Genomic DNA, 22016 nt, shown 5'->3' with positions numbered 1-22016 from the left:
AAAATTTTATAAAATTCCCCAGTATACCCATCCGGGCCCGGCGCAGATCCAAGTGGTAGTGACTTCACCACCTCCTGTATCTCCCTAGCCTCTAGTGGTTCTTCTAGGACTGCTCGCTCACTGTCTGTTAATTTCGGGAGCTCTGCCTGTTCCAAAATTTTTTGTATTTCTCCTTCCTCTGGGTCTTCAGGCGAACTATACAGTCTAGAAAAAAATTTTGTCAATATCTCGGCTATCCTTTCGCTCTTATTCTGCAGGAGACCCGTCTCATCTTGGAGGGCTATTATCGGTTTGCGTGGTCCCCACGCCGACACTAAGTTTGCTAACATCGTCCCTGGTCTGTTTCCAAACCTGCGAAATTTAAATTTCTGGTATGCTAGGTATCTCTTGCTTCGGTCATGAAGTAAGGCATTTAGCGTCACTTGCATTGCTCGAAGCTGGTCTTTATGTTCTTGAGTCTGCTGTTTGATATATCTGGCTTTTGCTTTTTTTAAGGATTGTTCCAGTCTCATTATTGCTATTGTTTGTTTTTTATTGTGAGCGTGTACAAAGGCTATTATCTCTCCTCTGAGTACGGCTTTAGCTGCACTCCAGAACAGACCAGGCTGATCCATGTGTTCCCTATTATTCTGAACATAGTCCTCCCATTTCTTTTTGATATGCTCTTGGAATTCACTATTCTGGGACAAATAGTTTGGGAATCTCCAACTCCTACCCTGCTGATAGAACCCTGGTACCTCCACGTCTATCCATATTATGGAGTGATCCGATATCTCCTCTGGGCCTATCTCAGCGGCCCGCACCCACGGAAACGCGGTCTGGGCTATTAATATGTAATCTATTCTGGAAAGTGTGCCATGTGCTCTGGAAAGGTGAGTAAAGTCTCTCTCCCCAGGGTGTAAACTACGCCAAGTGTCTACCAAATTGAGTGAACGCTTAAAGGAATTAAGTACATGCGCTCTTGGTCCTCCTCTCGAAGCAACTCTCGGGTTTGAACAGTCTGCATTTGGATCTGCCACTAGGTTGAGATCTCCCATTACCAGGAGCTGCCCAGGTCTGTATGGGAGGCACATCTGAACAAGATTAGGATAAAATTGTGCTTCATAAATATTTGGTCCATATATTCCCAGAATTAGGAAGTTTCTCTGTTGTACCCATATCCGTACCAAAATATATCGCCCTTTTGGATCTGCTTTCACTAATTCAGATTTTGTACCTATCCCTTTTCTTATCAGCACTGCCACTCCGCCTTTCCGATCCCCAGAGGATGCTGAGTGTACCTCCCCCACCCACTGCCTTTTTAGTTTGTTATGCTCCTCTGGCGTAAGTCTTGTCTCTTGGAGACATCCGATATCTACTTTCTGTCTCTTTAGATTTGATAAGATTTTTGCCCTTTTATTGGGGTCGTTATGCCTCCCACATTCCAGGAGGCAAATCTGATGGTTTTAATGTGCTTTTGTCTGTGGGACTCTATATGGCAAATAGTATTTATATGTCTGCCTCAGGTGCCCAGCCTCACCCGAGACTCTGTGAGTTGTTCTATTTACCCAGGTCTCTCTTGTTGTGTTATGGGACTTCTTAGAGATGTGTTGTGTCATGGTCAATGCTTGCTTGCTTCCCCCCTTCCTACCCTTCTGCCCCACCCTTTCCCTCCCGCCCTCCCTTAACTCCTTACCCATCCCCGTACAAACCCTTCTGTTTCCCCCACCTAACATATGAGAGAAATAGTGAGATCAATGATGTGGGGCTTCCCCCTCCCCCGCCATTTACTTTATCTGTGGGCCCCTTTTCAATACCTCCTTGGATGGCTCTGGGCCTCTGCTTTGCCTGCTGCTTAAATCCAGAGTCTGTTCTCTTTAGTCCTTTATTTATTTATCTCTGCTTTGCTGTGACTGAAGTGTCTCTGCCGCCCATTCTTGAGCTTCTTTGGGGGTCATGAACACTTGCCATTTGCCCTGGTGATTGACTCGTAGCGTAGCGGGGTATATTAGCATGAATTTTTTGTTCGCTTCCACCAATGTTGTACAAATCTGGCTGTAGGCCCTCCTCCGTTCTTGCAGTGCGTAGGAGTAATCTTGGTAGATCCTCACCGGAGAGCCCTCGAAGGCCAAGGTTTCTCGTTTCAGTCGGGCACCTCTTAAAATTTCCACCTTATGCACGAAGTTGTGTACTTTTACCATCACCATCCTGGGTTTCTGATTATTGTCCATTTTCCGCCCCACTCGGTGTGCTCGCTCGAGGCAAATGGCACCCATTCCGTCTGACAACGCAAACTCATTTTGCAGCCACTTTTCTAGCACTGAAGGTAGTAGGCGCTCTGATACATTCTCAGGTATGCCTACTATTCGCAAGTTGGCTCGTCGCGAGCGATTTTCAAGGTCGTCTATTTGTTGAGATTGCTTTTGCACCAGGGATCTCAATGCCTGAAGCTGTGTTGTTGTTCCGGCTCCTTCGTCTTCTATGGCGGACACTCTTTGTTCTAGTTCGCCTGTGCGCCTGGTCGTATCGGCGAGTAGATTTTCTACTGACGTTAACTGAGTGGCCAACTGTTTTAACTGGGGATCCAGCGCCAATTTTACCGCCTCTGTTATTTGTATCAGTTGCTGATTTGTGAACATCGGCTCTGGCGTCTCTTTCGGCGGGCTCGCCGCCATCTTGCTTTCCGCGGCGCGGGGCCTCTCAGCCTCTTTCTTTACATTTTTCGGCGGCATCCTCGTGTCTAGGCGCGTAACAAAGCTGTCCATGCACTCCTACTATCTGTACGCTTTAAGTTTATAATTTTGAGGTTGAAACGGACGTTTTTATGGCGACAGGGAGGGTTCCGCCCGAGAGGAGAGCAATTCCACCTCCGCTCTCTTCAGCACATCACGTGATCCTCCTCCATAGCAGATTTTAAAAAACAAAAACACAGTGGCTACACAGTTATCAAAACATTCAAGGCACAAAATGTTCTTTTTTTCGTCCTGTGTCAGACATTGTATTGGTTGGGATTCCCCTTAGCCTTGTACTTGGATATGAGGTTTCGGGAGTATATCTTACACTGTTGGTTAAGGAGGCTTTTATATAGACTGTGGTAATGGTGAACAGGTATACTGATATCTCTGCTAAGGATAAAGCCTAGGCATTTTAATGATTATTTTGATTGATCTCTGAATGCATATAGGTCTTTCCTATCAACATTATGTTGTTTTTCAGATTGATCTATTTTTAATGTTGTGTTTTTTATTGTATAAAATTGTAAACCAAAGCTACTCAAGTTAAGCAGTATATTAAAGTTTAAATAAACATTAAAATAATGGAAAACACATATAGGGATTTTAATGGGGTGCTTGAAACCACCCCTACACTGTTTTGGGACACCGCCAAGGCAGTACTAAGAGGTGACAAGAATAGGATATAATTTCACAAGAGAAAATATAGAGACAAAGATTATACAACTTGAGAAACAAAGTAGTGAATACAGGAAAACCTTTGGTGGGGCATCTACACTGCAAAGCAAAGAATGGCTTTTATTTACCCAACATAAGTTGAGTTCTCTGATAAATGATAGAACTACCAAATTTATCCAATATAAGTATCAGTTGTACCGTTATGCCAACAAAATAGTAGACTTCTGGCTTGGTTACATAAAGAGAGAAGGGAAAATTACAGGGATCCGAAATGCACAGGGTAGGCTTGTGCACAAGGATATGGAGATTGCAGAAGTCTTATGATCCTTTTTCAACCAATTGTACACTAGAGATTACCTGAATCAGTTAGTGTGGCCTACCTAAATAGTGTAGAATTATCTCAGATCACGCCTCAACTTGAGAGTTTTCTGAATGCCCTATCACTTTGGACGAAATAGGATGGGTAATTCAACAATGCCCTTTACTAAAGGCCCTAAGACCTAATGGATTCCAAAGTGAGTTTTATAAAATTATTATTATTTATTGCATTTGTATCCCACATTTTCCCACCTATTTGCAGGCTCAATGTGGCTTACATAGTTTTGTTATGACATTGTTATACAGGATATCAGATACAATTAGTGATGTGCAAAGATTAAGTGAAGGGGAGAAAGAAGGAGAGTGTTAGGCGGATAAGGTGGGTTTTCATAACTGGGTGGTTGGTGAGGTGGATTAGTATGGTTGTGGGTTCTGTTTGTATGCCTTTTTGAAGAAATATGTCTTCAGAGATTTGCGAAAGTTGTTCATTTCGTCGATTGTTTTAAGGTCTGTAGGTAATGCATTCCATAACTGTGTGCTCATGTAAGAGAAGGTAGAAGCAGGCATCAGCTTGTATTTTAGTTCTTTACAGCTGGGGAAGTGCAGATTGAGAAATTTGCGGGATGATCTTGTGGCATTTCTGGGAAGTAGATCCACGAGGTTTAACATGTAGATTGGGGCGTCTGCGTGAATGATTTTGTGTACAATCGGGGAGATCTTGAACGCAATGCGTTCCTTAAGAGGGAGAGACATGGTTGTATGAAGTGATAAAATATTTTCTCCGAGGACAAGCAGGCTGCTTGTTCTCACTGATGGGTGACGTCCACGGCAGCCCCTCCAATCGGAAACTTCACTAGCAAAGTCCTTTGCTAGCCCTCGCGCGCCCGCGCGCACCGCGCATGCGCGGCCGTCTTCCCGCCCGAAACCGGCTCGAGCCGGCCAGTCTTCTTTTGTCCGCACTCGGTACGGTCGTGTTTTCGCCGTGTCGAGCCCCGGAAAGTCGACCTCGCGCGTCCAATTTGTTTTGAACGTGTTTTTTTCCTTCGGGAAAGCTTTGTCCTAGTCGGGAAGTGCTCCGGAAACCCCCCGCCGGGTTTCGTGTAAATCCTCCCCGTACTTCCAGCTTTTTTGCCCCGGTAAGTTTTCTTTCGTCGTCGGGGTAGGCCTCTTTTCGGCCTCGGTCGAGATTTTTTCTCCCTCTAAATTTGGTGCTTCAAATTTCGCCATTTCGGCTTTTGATTTCGCCGGCGTGATTTTTCCGCCCATGACATCGAAGCCTTCCAGCGGCTTCAAGAAGTGCACCCAGTGCGCCCGGGTTATCTCGCTCACTGATCGACACTCGTCGTGTCTTCAGTGTCTGGGGGCCGAGCACCGCCCTCAGAACTGCAGTCTGTGTTCCCTGCTTCAAAGGCGGACTCAGGTAGCGAGACTAGCCCAGTGGAACGTGTTGTTCTCGGGCTCTTCGTCGGCATCGGCACCGGGATCTTCGAGTGCATCGACGTCGTCAGCGTCCAGACCATCTTCCTCGGCCGCCCCTGCATCGAGTGCATCGAGGCATCGGGCCTCTGCATCGGCGCCGAGACATCGGATAGCTGCATCGACGTCGGTGGTACCAGGACCTCGTCTGCTGATGTCGTCGGACGGTGGTGCATCGGGTGGAGTGCAGGTGAGGGCTGTCCATTCCCCTGCTGGTGGCGGTGAGCCCTCGGGTGGGTCTCCGCCTACCCTGAGGGCTCCTGCGGTACAGCCCCCCCGAGATCGACCTTCTTCAGTCTCGGCCCCGAGGAAGCGACGGATGGATTCGACGTCCTCCTCGTCGGTGCCGGGGAGCTCCGGTGACATGCTTCGGAAGAAATCGAAGAAGCATCGACACCGGTCTCCTCCCCGTGTCGGCACCGAGAGCTCTGGGTCGCCGAGGGATTCGGCACCCAGCAGGCATCGGCACCGAGAGGACCGCTCACCCTCTGTTCAGGAGGTGTCGATGCGCTCCGCTCTGGACAGCCCGGAACAGCCTCCACGCCCGGAACAGGTACTGACGTCGACGCCTGCATCGACCTCTCAGCCTTTCTCTGCAGCCGCTCTAAACGAGAGCCTCCGGGCCGTTCTCCCAGAGATTCTGGGAGAGCTGTTGCGCCCTACCCCTCCGGTACCGGCGGTGCTTGCGCCACCGGTACCGTCGAGCGTGGCGCCGGCTGGCCCATCGCCCAGGTTGAGGTCCCCGACGTCGGTACCGCGTGCGGTACCGACCGCGGCCACCTCCCAGGAAGGCTCCCCCACTACGTCGGCGGAGGGAGCTTCGCCGATGCGGGCGAGGGAGTCTACCTCTCGACGCCCCCATCGTGGACGGGGTTCCACGGAGTCGAGCAGGGCGAGGTTGCAGACACAGGTCCGTGAACTTGTGTCTGACACCGAGGGTGAGGCCTCGTGGGAGGAAGAGGAAGATCCCAGATATTTCTCTGACGAGGAGTCTGAGGGTCTTCCGTCTGATCCCACTCCCTCTCCTGAGAGACAGCTTTCTCCTCCCGAGAGTCTGTCTTTTGCCTCCTTTGTCCGGGAGATGTCTACGGCCATCCCCTTCCCGGTGGTTGTGGAGGACGAGCCCAGGGCTGAAATGTTTGAGCTCCTGGACTATCCTTCTCCACCTAAGGAAGCGTCCACTGTTCCCTTGCACCATGTCCTGAAGAAGACATTGCTTGCGAACTGGACCAAGCCATTAACTAATCCCCACATTCCCAAGAAGATCGAGTCCCAGTACCGGATCCATGGGGACCCAGAGCTGATGCGCACTCAGTTGCCTCATGACTCTGGAGTTGTGGATTTGGCCCTAAAGAAGGCTAAGAGTTCTAGGGAACATGCTTCGGCGCCCCCGGGCAAGGACGCTAGAACCTTAGACTCCTTTGGGAGGAAGGCCTACCATTCCTCTATGCTCGTGTCCAAGATCCAGTCTTACCAGCTCTACACGAGCATACACATGCGGAATAATGTGCGGCAGTTGGCGGGCTTGGTTGATGCTCTTCCCCCTGAGCAAGCCAAGCCTTTTCAGGAGGTGGTCAGGCAGCTGAAGGCGTGCAGAAAATTCCTGGCCAGAGGAGTTTATGACACTTTTGATGTTGCGTCCAGGGCCGCTGCTCAAGGTGTGGTGATGCGCAGGCTCTCATGGCTGCGTGCCGCCGACCTGGAGAATAGAATCCAGCAGCGGATTGCGGACTCGCCTTGCCGTGCGGATAACATTTTTGGCGAAAAAGTCGAGCAGGTGGTAGAGTCTCTCCACCAGCGGGACACCGCATTCGACAAGTTCGCCCGCCGGCAGCCTTCAGCTTCTACCTCTACAGGTAGACGATTTTTCGGGGGAAGGAAGACTGTTCCCTATACTTCTGGCAAGCGTAGGTACAATCCTCCTTCCCGACAGCCTGCGGCCCAGGCTAAGCCCCAGCGCGCTCGCTCTCGTCAGCAGCGTGCGAATCAGCAAGGCCCCGCGGCTCCCCAGCAAAAGCAAGGGGCGAGCTTTTGACTGGCTCCAGCAGAGCATAGCCGACATCCAAGTGTCAGTGCCGGGCGACCTGCCTGTCGGAGGGAGGTTGAAAGCTTTTCACCAAAGGTGGCCTCTCATAACCTCCGATCAGTGGGTTCTCCCAAATAGTCCGGCAAGGATACACCCTCAATTTGGCCTCACAACCTCCAAATTGTCCACCGGGAGCTCAGTCCTACAGCTTCCAGCACAAGCAGGTACTTGCAGAGGAACTCTCCGCCCTTCTCAGCGCCAATGCGGTCGAGCCCGTGCCATCCGGGCAAGAAGGGCTGGGGTTCTATTCCAGGTACTTCCTTGTGGAAAAGAAAACAGGGGGGATGCGTCCCATCCTAGACCTAAGGGCCCTGAACAAATATCTCGTAAAAGAAAAGTTCAGGATGCTTTCCCTGGGCACCCTTCTCCCCATGATTCAGCAAAACGATTGGCTATGCTCTCTGGACTTGAAGGATGCCTACACACACATCCCGATACTGCCAGCTCACAGACAGTATCTGCGATTTCAGCTGGGCGCACGCCACTTCCAGTACTGTGTGCTACCCTTTGGGCTCGCCTCTGCGCCCAGGGTGTTCACAAAGTGCCTAGCTGTGGTAGCAGCGGCGCTTCGCAGGCTGGGGGTGCACGTGTTCCCATATCTCGACGATTGGCTGGTGAAGAACACATCCGAGGCAGGAGCCCTGCAGTCCATGCAGATGACTATTCGCCTCCTGGAGCTACTGGGGTTTGTGATAAATTACCCAAAGTCCCATCTTCTCCCAGTGCAGAAACTCGAATTCATCGGAGCCCTGCTGGATTCTCGGACGGCTCGCGCCTATCTCCCAGAGGCGAGGGCCAACAACTTGTTGTCCCTCGTCTCGCGGGTGCGAGCGTCCCAGCAGATCACAGCTCGGCAGATGTTGAGATTGCTGGGCCACATGGCTTCCACAGTTCATGTGACTCCCATGGCCCGCCTTCACATGAGATCTGCTCAATGGACCCTAGCCTCCCAGTGGTATCAGGCCGCCGGGGGTCTAGAGGACGTGATCCACCTGTCCACGAGTTTTCTCGAATCCCTGTATTGGTGGACGATTTGCTCCAATTTGACTCTGGGACGTCCCTTCCAAATTCCTCAGCCTCAAAAAGTGCTGACCACGGATGCGTCTCTCCTGGGATGGGGAGCTCATGTCGATGGGCTTCACACCCAAGGAAGGTGGTCCCTCCAAGAAAGCGATCTACAGATCAATCTTCTGGAGTTGCGAGCGATCTGGAACGCTCTGAAGGCTTTCAGAGATCGGCTGTCCCACCAAATTATCCAAATTCAGACAGACAATCAGGTTGCCATGTACTATGTCAACAAGCAGGGGGGCACCGGATCTCGCCCCCTGTGTCAGGAAGCCGTCAGCATGTGGCTCTGGGCTCGCCGTCAAGGCATGGTGCTCCAAGCCACATATCTGGCAGGCGTAAACAACAGTCTGGCCGACAGGTTGAGCAGGATTATGCAACCTCACGAGTGGTCGCTCAATTCCCGTGTGGTGCGACAGATCTTCCAGGCGTGGGGCACCCCCCTGGTGGATCTCTTCGCATCTCAAGTGAACCACAAGGTCCCTCAGTTCTGTTCCAGGCTTCAGGCCCACGGCAGACTGTCGTCGGATGCCTTCCTCCTGGATTGGGGGGAAGGTCTGCTGTATGCTTATCCTCCCATCCCTCTGGTGGGGAAGACTTTGTTGAAACTCAAGCAAGACCGAGGCACCATGATTCTGATTGCTCCCTTTTGGCCGCGTCAGATCTGGTTCCCTCTTCTTCTGGAGTTATCCTCCGAAGAACCGTGGAGATTGGAGTGTTTTCCGACCCTCATCACGCAGGACGAAGGGGCTCTTCTGCATCCCAACCTCCAGTCCCTGGCTCTCACGGCCTGGATGTTGAGGGCGTAGACTTTGCCTCTTTGGGTCTGCCAGAGGGTGTCTCCCGCATCTTGCTTGCTTCCAGGAAAGACTCCACTAAGAGAAGTTACTTCTTTCATTGGAGGAGGTTTGCCGTCTGGTGTGACAGCAAGGCCCTAGATCCTCGCTCTTGTCCTACACAGACCCTGCTTGAATACCTTCTCCACTTGTCTGAGTCTGGTCTGAAGACCAACTCCGTAAGGGTTCACCTTAGTGCAATCAGTGCATACCATTACCAAGTGGAAGGTAAGCCGATCTCAGGACAGCCTTTAGTTGTTCGCTTCATGAGAGGTTTGCTTTTGTCAAAGCCCCCTGTCAAGCCTCCTACAGTGTCATGGGATCTCAATGTCGTTCTCACCCAGCTGATGAAACCTCCTTTCGAGCCACTGAATTCCTGCCATCCGAAGTACTTGACCTGGAAGGTCATTTTCTTGGTGGCAGTTACCTCGGCTCGTAGAGTCAGTGAGCTTCAGGCCCTGGTAGCCCAGGCCCCTTACACCAAATTTCATCACAACAGAGTAGTCCTCCGCACTCACCCTAAGTTTCTGCCAAAGGTTGTGTCGGAGTTCCATCTGAACCAGTCAATTGTCTTGCCAACATTCTTTCCCCGTCCTCATTCCTGCCCTGCTGAACGTCAGCTGCACACATTGGACTGCAAGAGAGCATTGGCCTTCTATCTGGAGCGGACACAGCCCCACAGACAGTCCGCCCAATTGTTTGTTTCTTTTGATCCCAACAAGAGGGGAGTGGCTGTAGGGAAACGCACCATATCCAATTGGCTAGCAGATTGCATTTCCTTCACTTACGCCCAGGCTGGGCTGGCTCTTGAGGGTCATGTCACGGCTCATAATGTTAGAGCCATGGCAGCGTCGGTAGCCCACTTGAAGTCAGCCACCATGGAGGAAATTTGCAAAGCTGCGACGTGGTCATCTGTCCACACATTCACATCTCATTACTGCCTGCAGCAGGATACCCGACGTGACAGTCGGTTCGGGCAGTCAGTTCTTCAGAACCTGTTTGGGCTTTAGGATCCAACTCCACCCCCCGAGGGCCCTGTTTGTTCTGTTCCAGGCTACACTCTCAGTTAGTTGGTAAATTTTTTAGGTCAATCTCAGTTATGTCCTCGCCGTTGCGAGGCCCAATTGACCAATGTTGTTGTTTTGAGTGAGCCTGGGGGCTAGGGATACCCCATCAGTGAGAACAAGCAGCCTGCTTGTCCTCGGAGAAAGCGAATGCTACATACCTGTAGAAGGTATTCTCCGAGGACAGCAGGCTGATTGTTCTCACAAACCCGCCCGCCTCCCCTTTGGAGTTGTGTCTTCCCTTGAAGTGTATTGTCTTGCTACATACTGGACTGGCCGGCTCGAGCCGGTTTCGGGCGGGAAGACGGCCGCGCATGCGCGGTGCGCGCGGGCGCGCGAGGGCTAGCAAAGGACTTTGCTAGTGAAGTTTCCGATTGGAGGGGCTGCCGTGGACGTCACCCATCAGTGAGAACAATCAGCCTGCTGTCCTCGGAGAATACCTTCTACAGGTATGTAGCATTCGCTTTATTGTTGAAGTACAAAGGTCAGAATATATAAAAGACATAGTTTTAGAGTAAGGATGGGGGCGGGTTGGGCAATAGATTTGGGTTTAAAGTATTCATAAAACTTTGGGACCAAGGTTATAGTTCACAACATGTTGGTTTACTTGTTGATTCATTGTAGTTCTGTAAGTAGCCATCTCTTGTTTGTAAAGTTGTTCTTTACTCTCAATAAAAATTGCTTTAAACCTAAAAGATATGGTGCAGCCTTAGAACAATATATATTAAACCAAAAGTATTCAACTTGCTAATTTCAAAATTAAGTTGTCTTCCCCTCTGCTTGGAGATGCACAGCACCCTCGCTCGTTGCATATGATAAATACAATATGTAGAGTTGATCTTCATCTGCCATTTGCGGGACACAGCCAGTAGAAGTTTGTCTGGCATTGACCTTTGTTCCCTACATCTAGCTTTTGCCACATGGATAGGGCATAGGCGAGGCTCCCAGTTAATGTGTAACTTAGAGTACTGTAAGTTACCCAGGTACCTGCCTCACTTAGCTGCACATACACCATCACTATGGCTGGCCTGGCATATGTGCTCACGTCTAAATGTTGGGCGCATTAATACCAGTTATGCTAGTATTCTATGAAGGAAAGTAGGTGCCTGCATAGACTAGGGGATGGAACTCTTCCCATATGAGGAAAGGCAAAAGAGGTTAGGGCTCTTCAGCTTGGAAACGAGGTGGCTGAGAGGGAATATGATTGAGGTCTATAAAATTCTGAGTGATGTAGAACAGGTAGAAGTGAATTGATTTTTCACTCTTTCGAAAAGTACAAAGACCAGGGGACACTTAATAAAACAGGAAATATTTTTTTCACTCAAAGAATAGTTAAGCTCTGTAACTCGCTGCCAGAGGATGTAGTAACAGCGGTTAGCCTATCTGGGTTTAAAATAAGTTTGGATAAGTTCCTGGAGGAAAAGTCCATGGTCTGTTCTGATTCTACTTCAGCAAGCATATGTGAACCACAGCATAAGATCCTATGCAGGGTATATGTCACACTAACCTGGCTTCAGTAATTTATCCTAATAAGAAGTAATGAAGATAGAAGACCTCTGTTATTTATCTTTTAATTTTTTCCCTCATGTGAATAATTATTGGACTTACTGCAGAAAGATGGGCATATTGCTACCAGAGGCTCCCCTAAGAGGTTTATTCTAGGACAATGGCATCTTCTGAGAGATAATGAAAACTATGGGAAATTTTTAACCAAACAGCATTGATGCCTTTGAAAGGTTTACTGAAACTATTTGACATATCCATAAGAATGTTTACTTTGCATATTTCATTCTTCTATGAATGAGCAGTGAAAGTGTTTTTATATCTTTTTAGGAAAAGTGTATGCTGTGGGTGGTCATGATGGGAATGAACACTTGGGCAGCATGGAGTTATTTGATCCTCTTTATAATAAATGGATGATGAAAGCTTCAATGAATAAAAAGAGGTATGTTTTTTTTTCCTCCACCAAGAGATTTGGTAATTACATAAGATCTGGGAATTTAGTATATAAAATCTAAGAATTTTGTTTTTCAGAAATGCTATTAGGAGTCTTTATATCCTGTAGTAAATGAGACTCCTTCCTTTATCTTTAACTTTATCTTCATTTTTTTTTCTATATAGAAGCTCAAAAAGTTACTTGTCAGTCTAGTGTCCTATAGGAAAAAGTGGCCTTATAAGATTACATTGATGGTGTCTCTTCTCTAATCTTTTAACTATTCATTCAAATTTCTGCCATAAATAATTGTAACTCCTGGCTCATAACATTTCTTAGGTCCTTGCTCCCAGACACTTAGAATTGCTTTTATTTTCTGTCCCTGTACGGAAATGGGACAGTTCAGTTAATTTGTATAGGTCAAAGCACACTGTTGCTGAGCATTTTGAAAGCTACATTGAAATTGATTAATGCTGGAGGTCACCAGCTGATTTCGTATTTTGTCTAGAGAAGGGGTTCTTGGGACACACCTAGCCAGTCAGGTTTTCATGATATTCACAATGACTAATCATGAGATTAAATTTGTATACAGTGGAGGCAGTGCATGCAAATTTTTTATGCATATTCATTGTGGATATCATGAAACCAAACTGGCCTGGTGTGTCCCAAGAACTAGGCTGAGAACCCCTAGTCTAGAGGCAACTCTGTAGACTGCTGCCTTCTTGACTGCAATGCTCGGTCAGAGGTAGTGCTTCCAGATTGTTATGGGTGTGTACTTCAGTTAAACATTCTCTTTGTGAGTTTGTGCTGACTCAGGCTCTCCAGCATCCTTGTGATTGTGATACTTACTGTGCACTAAATGATTTTTGGATTTCACAAGTGTGGCACAGATATCAGCTTTACAGTGAGACAACAATTGTGCCGCAGTACGGCCGTGTTGGGTCAGTTAATAAAGGACTTTTCTTTGGACCTGTGGTTACATCTCCATTATTGGCCACTTCTGCTTTTTTGGTTTGCTTTATATTCTGTCTAGTTTTGTATGGGGAAACTCCATGTCTAAATCAATAATGTGGTTATTATACAGGCATCATGTAACATGTTGTAATAGTGTGGGAAATTTCTGAGCCCAGGAAGGAAGGCATCATATTCAACCTTAAATCTCTTGCCTATTATTTATCCACCATTATGAGCCTTTTTCTTCTCCCTTTCACTGTCTTAACATTGGTGTTGCTCTCTATTAAAAATCTACCAGTTTTTTTTAAATCTCCTGCTCATTCCTATCATTCTCCCTCCAGCCTAGTATTTGGCAGTTTGATTCTCACCCCCCCCCCCCCCCCCCCCCCCACAAAAGGGCAGTAAAAAAAAAACACTGCACAGCAAAAAAACACCCCCCCCCCCAAAAAAAAAAAAATAAAAAAAAATAAAAAAAAAAACTTTCCTTTTGATATGAAGCTTCTTTTCAGGTAATGCCCTGTTTTTTATTTCTCCTTTGTAACATCCTTGATAACATGAGCTTTTCTTACCTTTATAGCTATTTTTCTCCGAGCACAAGCAGGCCAGTTGTATTCTCACTTTATGAAATGGCACAACCTGACCTTGGCGAATGGCAGTCATCTGGGACATCTGGTACATATAGTCCAGTCTCTGTAGCACTTGGTCCTCAGTGGGAAGGGTAGACGGTTCCATGCCAATCTTTACATATATATATTCCACACTTTATGAAATGGCATAACCCGGGGCATACTGAATAGCTGTTTGTAAGTAATACTATCTGGGAAAGCACGTTTACGCATCTGATACCATCAGCTGTATGATAGTGTTTAAAGTGAGGAACTTCCATATCTTCTTGTAAAGGGGACTCACACAATATTGATTGTTTCACTCTGGGAGGCCCTTTTTTCCAGATATAAGTAAACACCCTATGATTTAATCTAGTAAAAAAACACCTTAGGCAACAGGATAGGCAATGCCATAACTAGGTAAAGCCATTTAGGCAGCAGGGTCATCTTAACTGCTTGGACCCATCCAAACCAAGAAATATTCAACCTGTCTCAGCAGTTAAGCTCATCTATCAAGGACTGGAGTTTTGAGGGGTAATTTGCTTTATATAGAGTAGACTTGTCTGCTGTAAGGTATACCCCCAAGTATTTAATAGAGCGGGTCACCCACTTAAAGGAAAATTGACTTTGCAGTTTGAAGGCCTGAGATTCTGCCACTGTCAAGTTCAAGATCTCAGATTTTGACTTATTAGCTTTAAAGCCCAAAACTGTCCCATACTCCTGCAAAATATAGAATACTTGGTCCAACGATTTGTCTGGGGTCCCTAGCGTCAACATCATCTGTGAATAGCATTATCTTGGTATTCAGATCCCCTACATCCTGACCCCCAGGTCAATTCGTATTTGATAAGCCGGAGGCTCTGTATAAAGTGCAAATAATAATGGGGAAAGTGTACAGCCCTGTCGGGTCCCCCCCCCCCCCCCAATGCAATTCAAAGGGCATGGTGTAAGCCCCATTCATTTTTAGGCACACCAGCGGTTGTCTATAAAGTAACAGGATCCAATCCAAATATCTACCCACTGGATGAACTTGATTTTTGTTTTAAAGGATTGGGTGGTCAACTCATGGGTTATTACAGAGATGTAGTGAAGGAAGTCTCAACATATTTACTGTGCCTTTTCTCTATACACTCTGAAGCACCTACAGGAAAGTAGCCCCTCTCCTCTGCCTAATCTTCTTGGAATTCCTTGTCACGTCTATCATAGACTTTCAGTAACCCCATGCACAGTTTAGCCCCTAGTATAAAGCAACTCTTAGGGCAACCAGACAATTCCCACAGTCTACCACAATGTACAGTCTTCTGGAGATCTGTGTGTGCTTGCTTCTCCCTCTTCAGATAATAAGGGTAGGCCCACCCTGGATATTTACTTCTCATATTGCTACTCAAGGAATGCTTACAGCTATTTCCTTGCATGCTCTGATGAAGCAGGAAGATGCCTACTAGGCTGCTTAGTTTGGAACCATTGTTTTCAGTGTAATGTAAAAAACAATATGAATGTTCTCAGAGTATTCTCTCTTGTAATTTTGTAGGAGGGGGATTGCATTGGCATCCCTAGGAGGCCCTATCTATGCCATAGGAGGGTTGGATGACAATACATGCTTCAATGACGTAGAGAGATATGACATTGAATCTGATCGATGGAGTGTTGTAGCTCCAATGAATACACCTAGGGGAGGAGTTGGCTCAGTAGCTCTTATGGTAAGTGAATGATGATGTTATCTGTAATTTATTTTGTTTCACAGAATATTGTTCTGTACTTTTCTGTAAGGCATGTTAAGCCAGTGTATAGTATATAGAAATCTAGTGGAAAATAACTGGAGTCTAATAAACATGGAAGACTGTGTAAGAAAATGGATCTTTTCAATGAGACTGAAAATTCTGCAGCTGAAGCAACACAGTGGTTTTCAAGATAGCGGTAAGTTGGCTGGGAATATACACTTGTAAATATCATAGTGCCAAATATGTAGACACAGATAAGGGTTGTGTTCCTGATCAGTCTGAAGGTGTCTAGCGGTAGAGACCGACCGAAACGGCTTTTTTTCAGTTTAGGCCAAAACCGAAATGGCTACTGAAACTGTAAACCAGGAGAGGGCAGCCTACAGCCTATGGGTCACATGCAGCCTGACAATAAATTTTATGGGGCCCGCAAGCAGCTATCTCTTCTTTCTTTCCATCCCTTGGGACCGAAGAAAAGTACCTGTCCAGCTCAGTACCATTGATGAACTTTAGTGCAGAGGAGCCTTGGTGCCACATGCGCTAAGGTCCTGCTTGCCCCGCTCCCTCTGATGCCAAGACGCGTTAGAGGAGGGAAGGACAAGCAGGGCCTTGGCGCATGTGATGCCAAGGCTCCTCCGCACCGAAGTTCATCGCCAGTATTGAGCTAAGCATATGCTTTTCTTCTCGTTGGACTAGAAGAGAAAGGGAAGATCTGCTTGCAATGAATGAGGGAAAGAGTCAAGGGTGGTGATGGGCTCAGGAGATAGAAAGGGGACCTGGGCCTGGGGATATGGAATTTTGGGGCCAGGAACAAGAAAGGAACTACTGCAGTACATGGAGCGAGTGGATGGAAGGGGGTAGGAAGGAGAGAGATGTACGAAACTATTGGGAGGGGAGAAAGGAGACAGATTCTGGAGACCATGGGGTGAGGAAGGAAGATGGGGAAGAAGAGAAATAAAGGAAATCGGTGGGGGGAGATTTTATCTTGGAAACGGAAGTTTTATGTGCGGCCCTCTAGGGGGATAATGGTGATGTTTATGTGGCCCTCTGTGTAAAAAGGTTGCACCCCCACCCCAAACACTTTTTCAGCCAAAATATATCACCTAAAGTTTCACTGTATGAATGTGACCCAATGAGGCCTACGAGTCATTCCGTGTCAAGTGGACCAGGGGTCCCCACCTCACCATCTCAGATTTTGATGAAATTTCGTACATAGTTTCTTTATGATAAAAAACTAAGCTGTGCAAAATTTTAGTTCAAAAGACTAAAACTTGGAGGTTCTAGGGGACCTCAAGTAAAGGGTTACAAAATGTCGCCTGAGCAAAAATGACATTTTGGGCCAACTTCCAGAAGCTGTAAAACTGGAAGTTTTAGTAGTACAAGGGGGATATTTGGAGAACCTGCACTACTTTTAGGGCTTACTGAACTGGCAAAACCCCATGTTCCTAGTCCTCTTACTTTTTGAATGGTTTAGGCTCAAACTTTGCCACAAAAACTGCAAAAACCAATTTACAGCGATGTTGAGGCTGCTGTAGTTTCTAAACTAGTTGGCCTTTCAGGTTGATTTTTGGTAGGTGTACTAAATGTACGGCTGTAATGAGGCCTTCCAATTTGCAGCATTTTCCTTCAAGTGGTTGAAAAATTATAAGCGTTCAAAGCTGGTATAAAAAGCATTTTTGCCCATATTGGGCTATCTTTGATGCCCTTGATCTCCAGTGGGACAGCTTCAATATTCTTTCTTTTAGCACCATTAGAAAGAGCAGATTTCCTTCTATCAGAATATGTAGTTTTCATTTTGGAGTCTCTTCATATAAGGATTGCAAAAATGCCCTCAAATGTTTGCGGGCAGCAGCCTGTGATTTCTTCACTACACCCTTGATACAAGTGTAGTAAAAGTGATTCTTCTTTCAAAAAGCACCAGTTTTTTTTAAATTAAGAACACATTATGTTATAAAACTGTATTCAAGAAAACTAAAAAACAGGAATGTTTTTTAGGATGTGGAAGGATGAGGCCAGGTTTCATAACAGGTTTAAAGAAAACTGCAGTCAGTTAGGATGACCAACTTGGCCAATTATGATTGGTGGACCCTGTTGCAAGGCGTCTGAGTGTCTGTTGCTGGTGTTTCTTCACCCTTGCTACAGTTTGACCTCTTAGTGAACTGTAGGCATCAAAGTAAGCCTAGCAACAGACACTCAGGAGCCAGGAGGTACCAGAAGCATACAATTGGGCAATGAAACAAACAATTCTGCCTTGCAACAGGGTTCACCAATCATAATTGGCCAAGTCTAACTGGCTAAAGAAGTTTTCTTTAAACATTATGTTATAATACAGTGTTCAAGTAAACTAAAAAACAGGGTGGAAACCATTGTATACATACTTCTTGTTGAAGAAACTCGCACCTGCACCGACAGGCTCATTTATATTGAATTAAATGCCACAAATGAAGATATTAATCACTTTAGACTGAAGTAAAATTTTACCCATTGAAAACCTGATTGCAAGAATAAATGCGTTTGTTGAACTGATGCTAATGGTCATCAATGGATCCAGAAAGATCAGATGAATTTCCACTTTGCTCAGTTGGCTGTTCAAGTACATCAGAGTGTCATTTACTGACATACAATAAAAATAAAGGTTTGAAATTAATTGAAGAGCTTCTGCCTGATCAACAGAAGTTGTTACAAGAGCATTCTGGTCAACTTTTCGATGCTGGATCAACTATTTGCCTTCATCATGAATCCTTACTATTGAAAAAGTTTGAATTTTTGCAAAGAACCTGCTGTAACCCATTTTCCAAAGGTGGTCATAATGCAAAAAGGGGTTTAAGAGTGCTGGATGACACACTAGCAGCCCAGCTAAAGGCCTTAACAAGCAAAATATTTGTGCCGGGTCAGAAACTATGTCCATCTTGTCGAAAAGACGTCAGTAACAGAGCTGCTGATTCTTTATCATCATCATCAACAGCAGATGATGAACACAGTGACATTTCTGGCAAGTTGAACACAAGTTTGACATCTCTTGGTATTTCTCCATTAAAGTTCAAAAAAGTCAGCAAACGTGATGTACGAGGCTACACCAAGCGCAAAATCAGGCGAGTGCAAAATACTTTGAGTCATCATCTTGCAGTTGCTGGTGACTTAGACCTAAATGAGTTTGAAACTCAACCTTCTACCAGTCAGAAATGTGACAAATGTTCTGATTATGATGACCTGCTAAACGAGTTGAAAAACAAAGTCCAAGTTTCAGCAAATCATGCAGAAAAACTGCAAATACTAACTTTAGCACCAAAAAGCTGGTCTATTGAAAGAACTGCCTCAGAATTCATGGTTTCAACTAGAATGGTTAAAAAAGCAAGAAATCTGAAATCAGTTTGTGGAATTCTGGCAAAACCAGACAAGAAGAAAGGTAAAGTTTTACCAGAAGAAACAGAAAAAAAAATTCTTGGCTTTTTTGAAGATGATGAATTCAGTAGACTGTGCCCAGGGAAAAAAGATTTTGTCTCTGTCAGAACTGGCACTGAAAAAATTCAAATGCAAAAGCGCTTGCTGCTTAGCAATCTAAAAGAAATGTATGTTGCATATCGTACTCGAAATGGGCCAGAAGTGGGTTTTTCCAAATTTTGTGAGCTAAGGCCAAAATGGTGTGTCACTGTTGGCTCATCTGGTATGCATTCAGTGTGTGTTTGTGTCATTCATCAAAATGTGAAGCTTATGCTTGTGGAAGCCATCTGCTGAACGAAGATTACAAAGCACTGATGGCTAAAACTGTGTGCAATTTGGAATGCAAAAGAATGCATGCTTCACAGGTGTGAAATATGTCCAGGTAAAGATGTGCTTGAAAATTACCTGACAGAAGTGTTCAGTGATGCTGACCCAGGTGAAACAATCGAGTTTAAGCAGTGGGTTCATACAGATCGCACCACACTGGAGACCAAACAGATGTATGTTGATGATTTTGTATCTGAGCTTGCATTGAAAGTTTCAAACCTGTCAATTCACCATTACATTTCCAAACATCAGACACAATACTTAAAAACTGTTAAAGAAAACCTAAATCCTTGTGAAATTGTTGTTCTCTTGAACTTTGCTGAAAACTACTCCTTTATTGTCCAAGATGCTGTTCAAGGTTTCCACTGGGAAAACAGTCAAGCTACACTGCATCCATTTGTTGTGTACTTCCGTGATGCTTCAAGTGAAATTCAGTGCATAAGTGTTTGCATAATAAGTGACAGCTTGCGGCATGATGCAGTTGCTGTACATGCATTCTTGGAAAAATTAATCGCGTTCTTGAAAAGCAAAATTGGAGAAATAAAATATGTAACATACTTTAGTGATGGCTCAGCTGCACAATACAAGAACTTCAAAAACTTTGCCAACTTGTGCTATCATCAAACAGAATTTGGAATAAGTGCACAGTGGAATTGCTTTGGCACAAGCCATGGCAAGGCACCATGTGATGTCATAGGTGGTACAACAAAGCGACTAGCTGCTCAGGCTAGTTTGCAACGACCTAAAAATAGCCAAATTCTCACAGCACAAGGCTTGTTTGAATTTTGTGATCAAAAAATAAATAAAATCAAGTTCATTTTTGTTTCCAAGGATGAAATTGAATCTTCAAGATCTGCACAAGAGGAAAGATTCAGTAAAGCTTCCACAGTTGCTGGAACTCGTGAAAATCACCAATTTATTCCCATTGACTTGAACCAAATTTCAGTCAGTAGAGTGTCAAATGATTCCTCCTCATTTGTTGTCAAACTTTGTCAGTCAGATGACCCAGTGAGTGTACCTGGCATAAATGTGTCTCAACTTCAGCCTGGGCAGTATGTTGCCTGTGTTTATGACAACAAATGGTGGATTGGCAATGTCTGTGACACATCATTTGAAGAACATGATGCCTTGGTCAACTTTATGCATCCATGCGGGCCTGCACGATCATTTCATTGGCCTAGCAGAAGAGATTCTTGTTGGATTTCTGAACAGCATATTCTAGCAGTTCTTCCAGTACCAGCAACTACAGCACTTGGACGACAGTATACATTTCCAGAAACAGCAGTGAAACTTATCAGTGAAAAATTCTTGTCACTTCAGCACTGAGGTTTTACTTGGGAACCATTAAGACACCCCCATTAGGCTTGAGAAACTAGGCAAAGACAACCAAATGAGGCTTGGGAACCTCAAGTAAGATGCCCACCTTCAGGCTTGGGAACCTGTGCCAAGTGGCTGGACTTGCCTGGCTATCGGGCGTGAACTCTTGACGATGAGGTTGCCACTTCCTATTGAATTGGTAGTGGCGTAGCCACCATGGACCAACGCATGCTTAATGCAACTGAGTGACTTATACAGCAATTAGAAACATCGATGGGCCCTATATCCGTTTCATCTATCATTCAACAATACTGGCCAAAAAACACTTTTTTTGCAATCCTTATATGGAGAGACTCCAAATTGAAAACTACATATTCTGATAGAAGGAAATCTGCTCTTTCTAATGGTGCTAAAAGAAAGAATATTGAAGCTGTCCCACTGGAGATCAAGGGCATCAAAGATAGCCCAATATGGGCAAAAATGCTTTTTATACCAACTTTGAACGCTTATAATTTTTCAACCACTTGAAGGAAGGTGCTGCAAATTGGAAGGCCTCATTACAGCCGTACATTTAGTACACCTACCAAAAATCAACCTGAAAGGCCAACTAGTTTAGAAACTACAGCAGCCTCAACATCGCTGTAAATTGAGTTTTGCCGTTTTTTTTTGGCAAAGTTTGAGCCTAAACCATTCAAAAAGTAAGAGGACTAGGAACATGGGGTTTTGCCAGTTCATTAAGCCCTAAAAGTAGTGCAGGTTCTCCAAATATCCCCTTGTAGTACTAAAACTTCCAGTTTTACAGCTTCTGGAAGTTGGCCCAAAATGTCATTTTTGCTCAGGCGACATTTTGCAACCCTTTATTTGAGGTCCCCTAGAACCTCCAATTTTTAGTCTTTTGAACTAAAATTTTTCACAGCTTAGTTTTTTATCATAAAGAAACTATGTACCAAATTTCATCAAAATCTGAGATGGTGAGGTGGGGACGACCTTTAAAATTGGTCCACTTGACACGGAATGACTCCTACTGGAGATGTCAGAACTTGTAGTCTGCAACCCTCTGCTAATCCTCCAGTCACAGGAATTGCAAGCATAGGCAGGCAACTGGGAGAGCCATTTTAACAAGGACCTCAACAAATCTGGCATGTTTAGGTTCCCAAGTCCATGCTGATGTAGTTACATATGCTCTTATACAGGAACTTTATGAGAACATGTTAAAATAAAATCATGATAACCAGCTTTTTATGCTTACTCTCATCATGCACAAGTAACAAGAGAAAGTAGCTTTAGTTATAAAACTGATTTAGGGACAAGCATGATACAGATTCTTACTAAAATAGAGAAAAGGAATCCAGTGATAATGTCTGCAGTGTAGACTAGTATGGAGCCCAATGCACAATCCAGAATAAAAAAGCACATTGATGTTAATGAATGTTCTGAAAAATTACAATTTATTTAAAATATTTATTGACCTCTTGATCCAAAAGTAC

The 22016-nt window shown here is 45.4% G+C and overlaps 1 protein-coding gene across 2 annotated transcripts in view; it reads left to right on the top strand.

Moving 5' to 3' along the window:
* The window catches only part of KLHL8 (kelch like family member 8), a 113926-nt gene that overhangs the window by 74257 nt on the left and 17653 nt on the right, over positions 1-22016 (top strand). For both annotated transcript variants that reach the window (XM_030190567.1, XM_030190566.1), the window contains exons 6-7: positions 12068-12179; positions 15258-15426. In XM_030190567.1, coding sequence (XP_030046427.1) covers positions 12068-12179; positions 15258-15426 — 281 coding nt within the window. The remainder of the gene's footprint in view (positions 1-12067; positions 12180-15257; positions 15427-22016) is intronic.

The sequence above is a fragment of the Microcaecilia unicolor genome, chromosome 2 (assembly GCF_901765095.1).
Source record: "Microcaecilia unicolor chromosome 2, aMicUni1.1, whole genome shotgun sequence".
NCBI lineage: Eukaryota > Metazoa > Chordata > Amphibia > Gymnophiona > Siphonopidae > Microcaecilia > Microcaecilia unicolor.
This window is presented reverse-complemented; position numbering and strand designations above follow the sequence as displayed.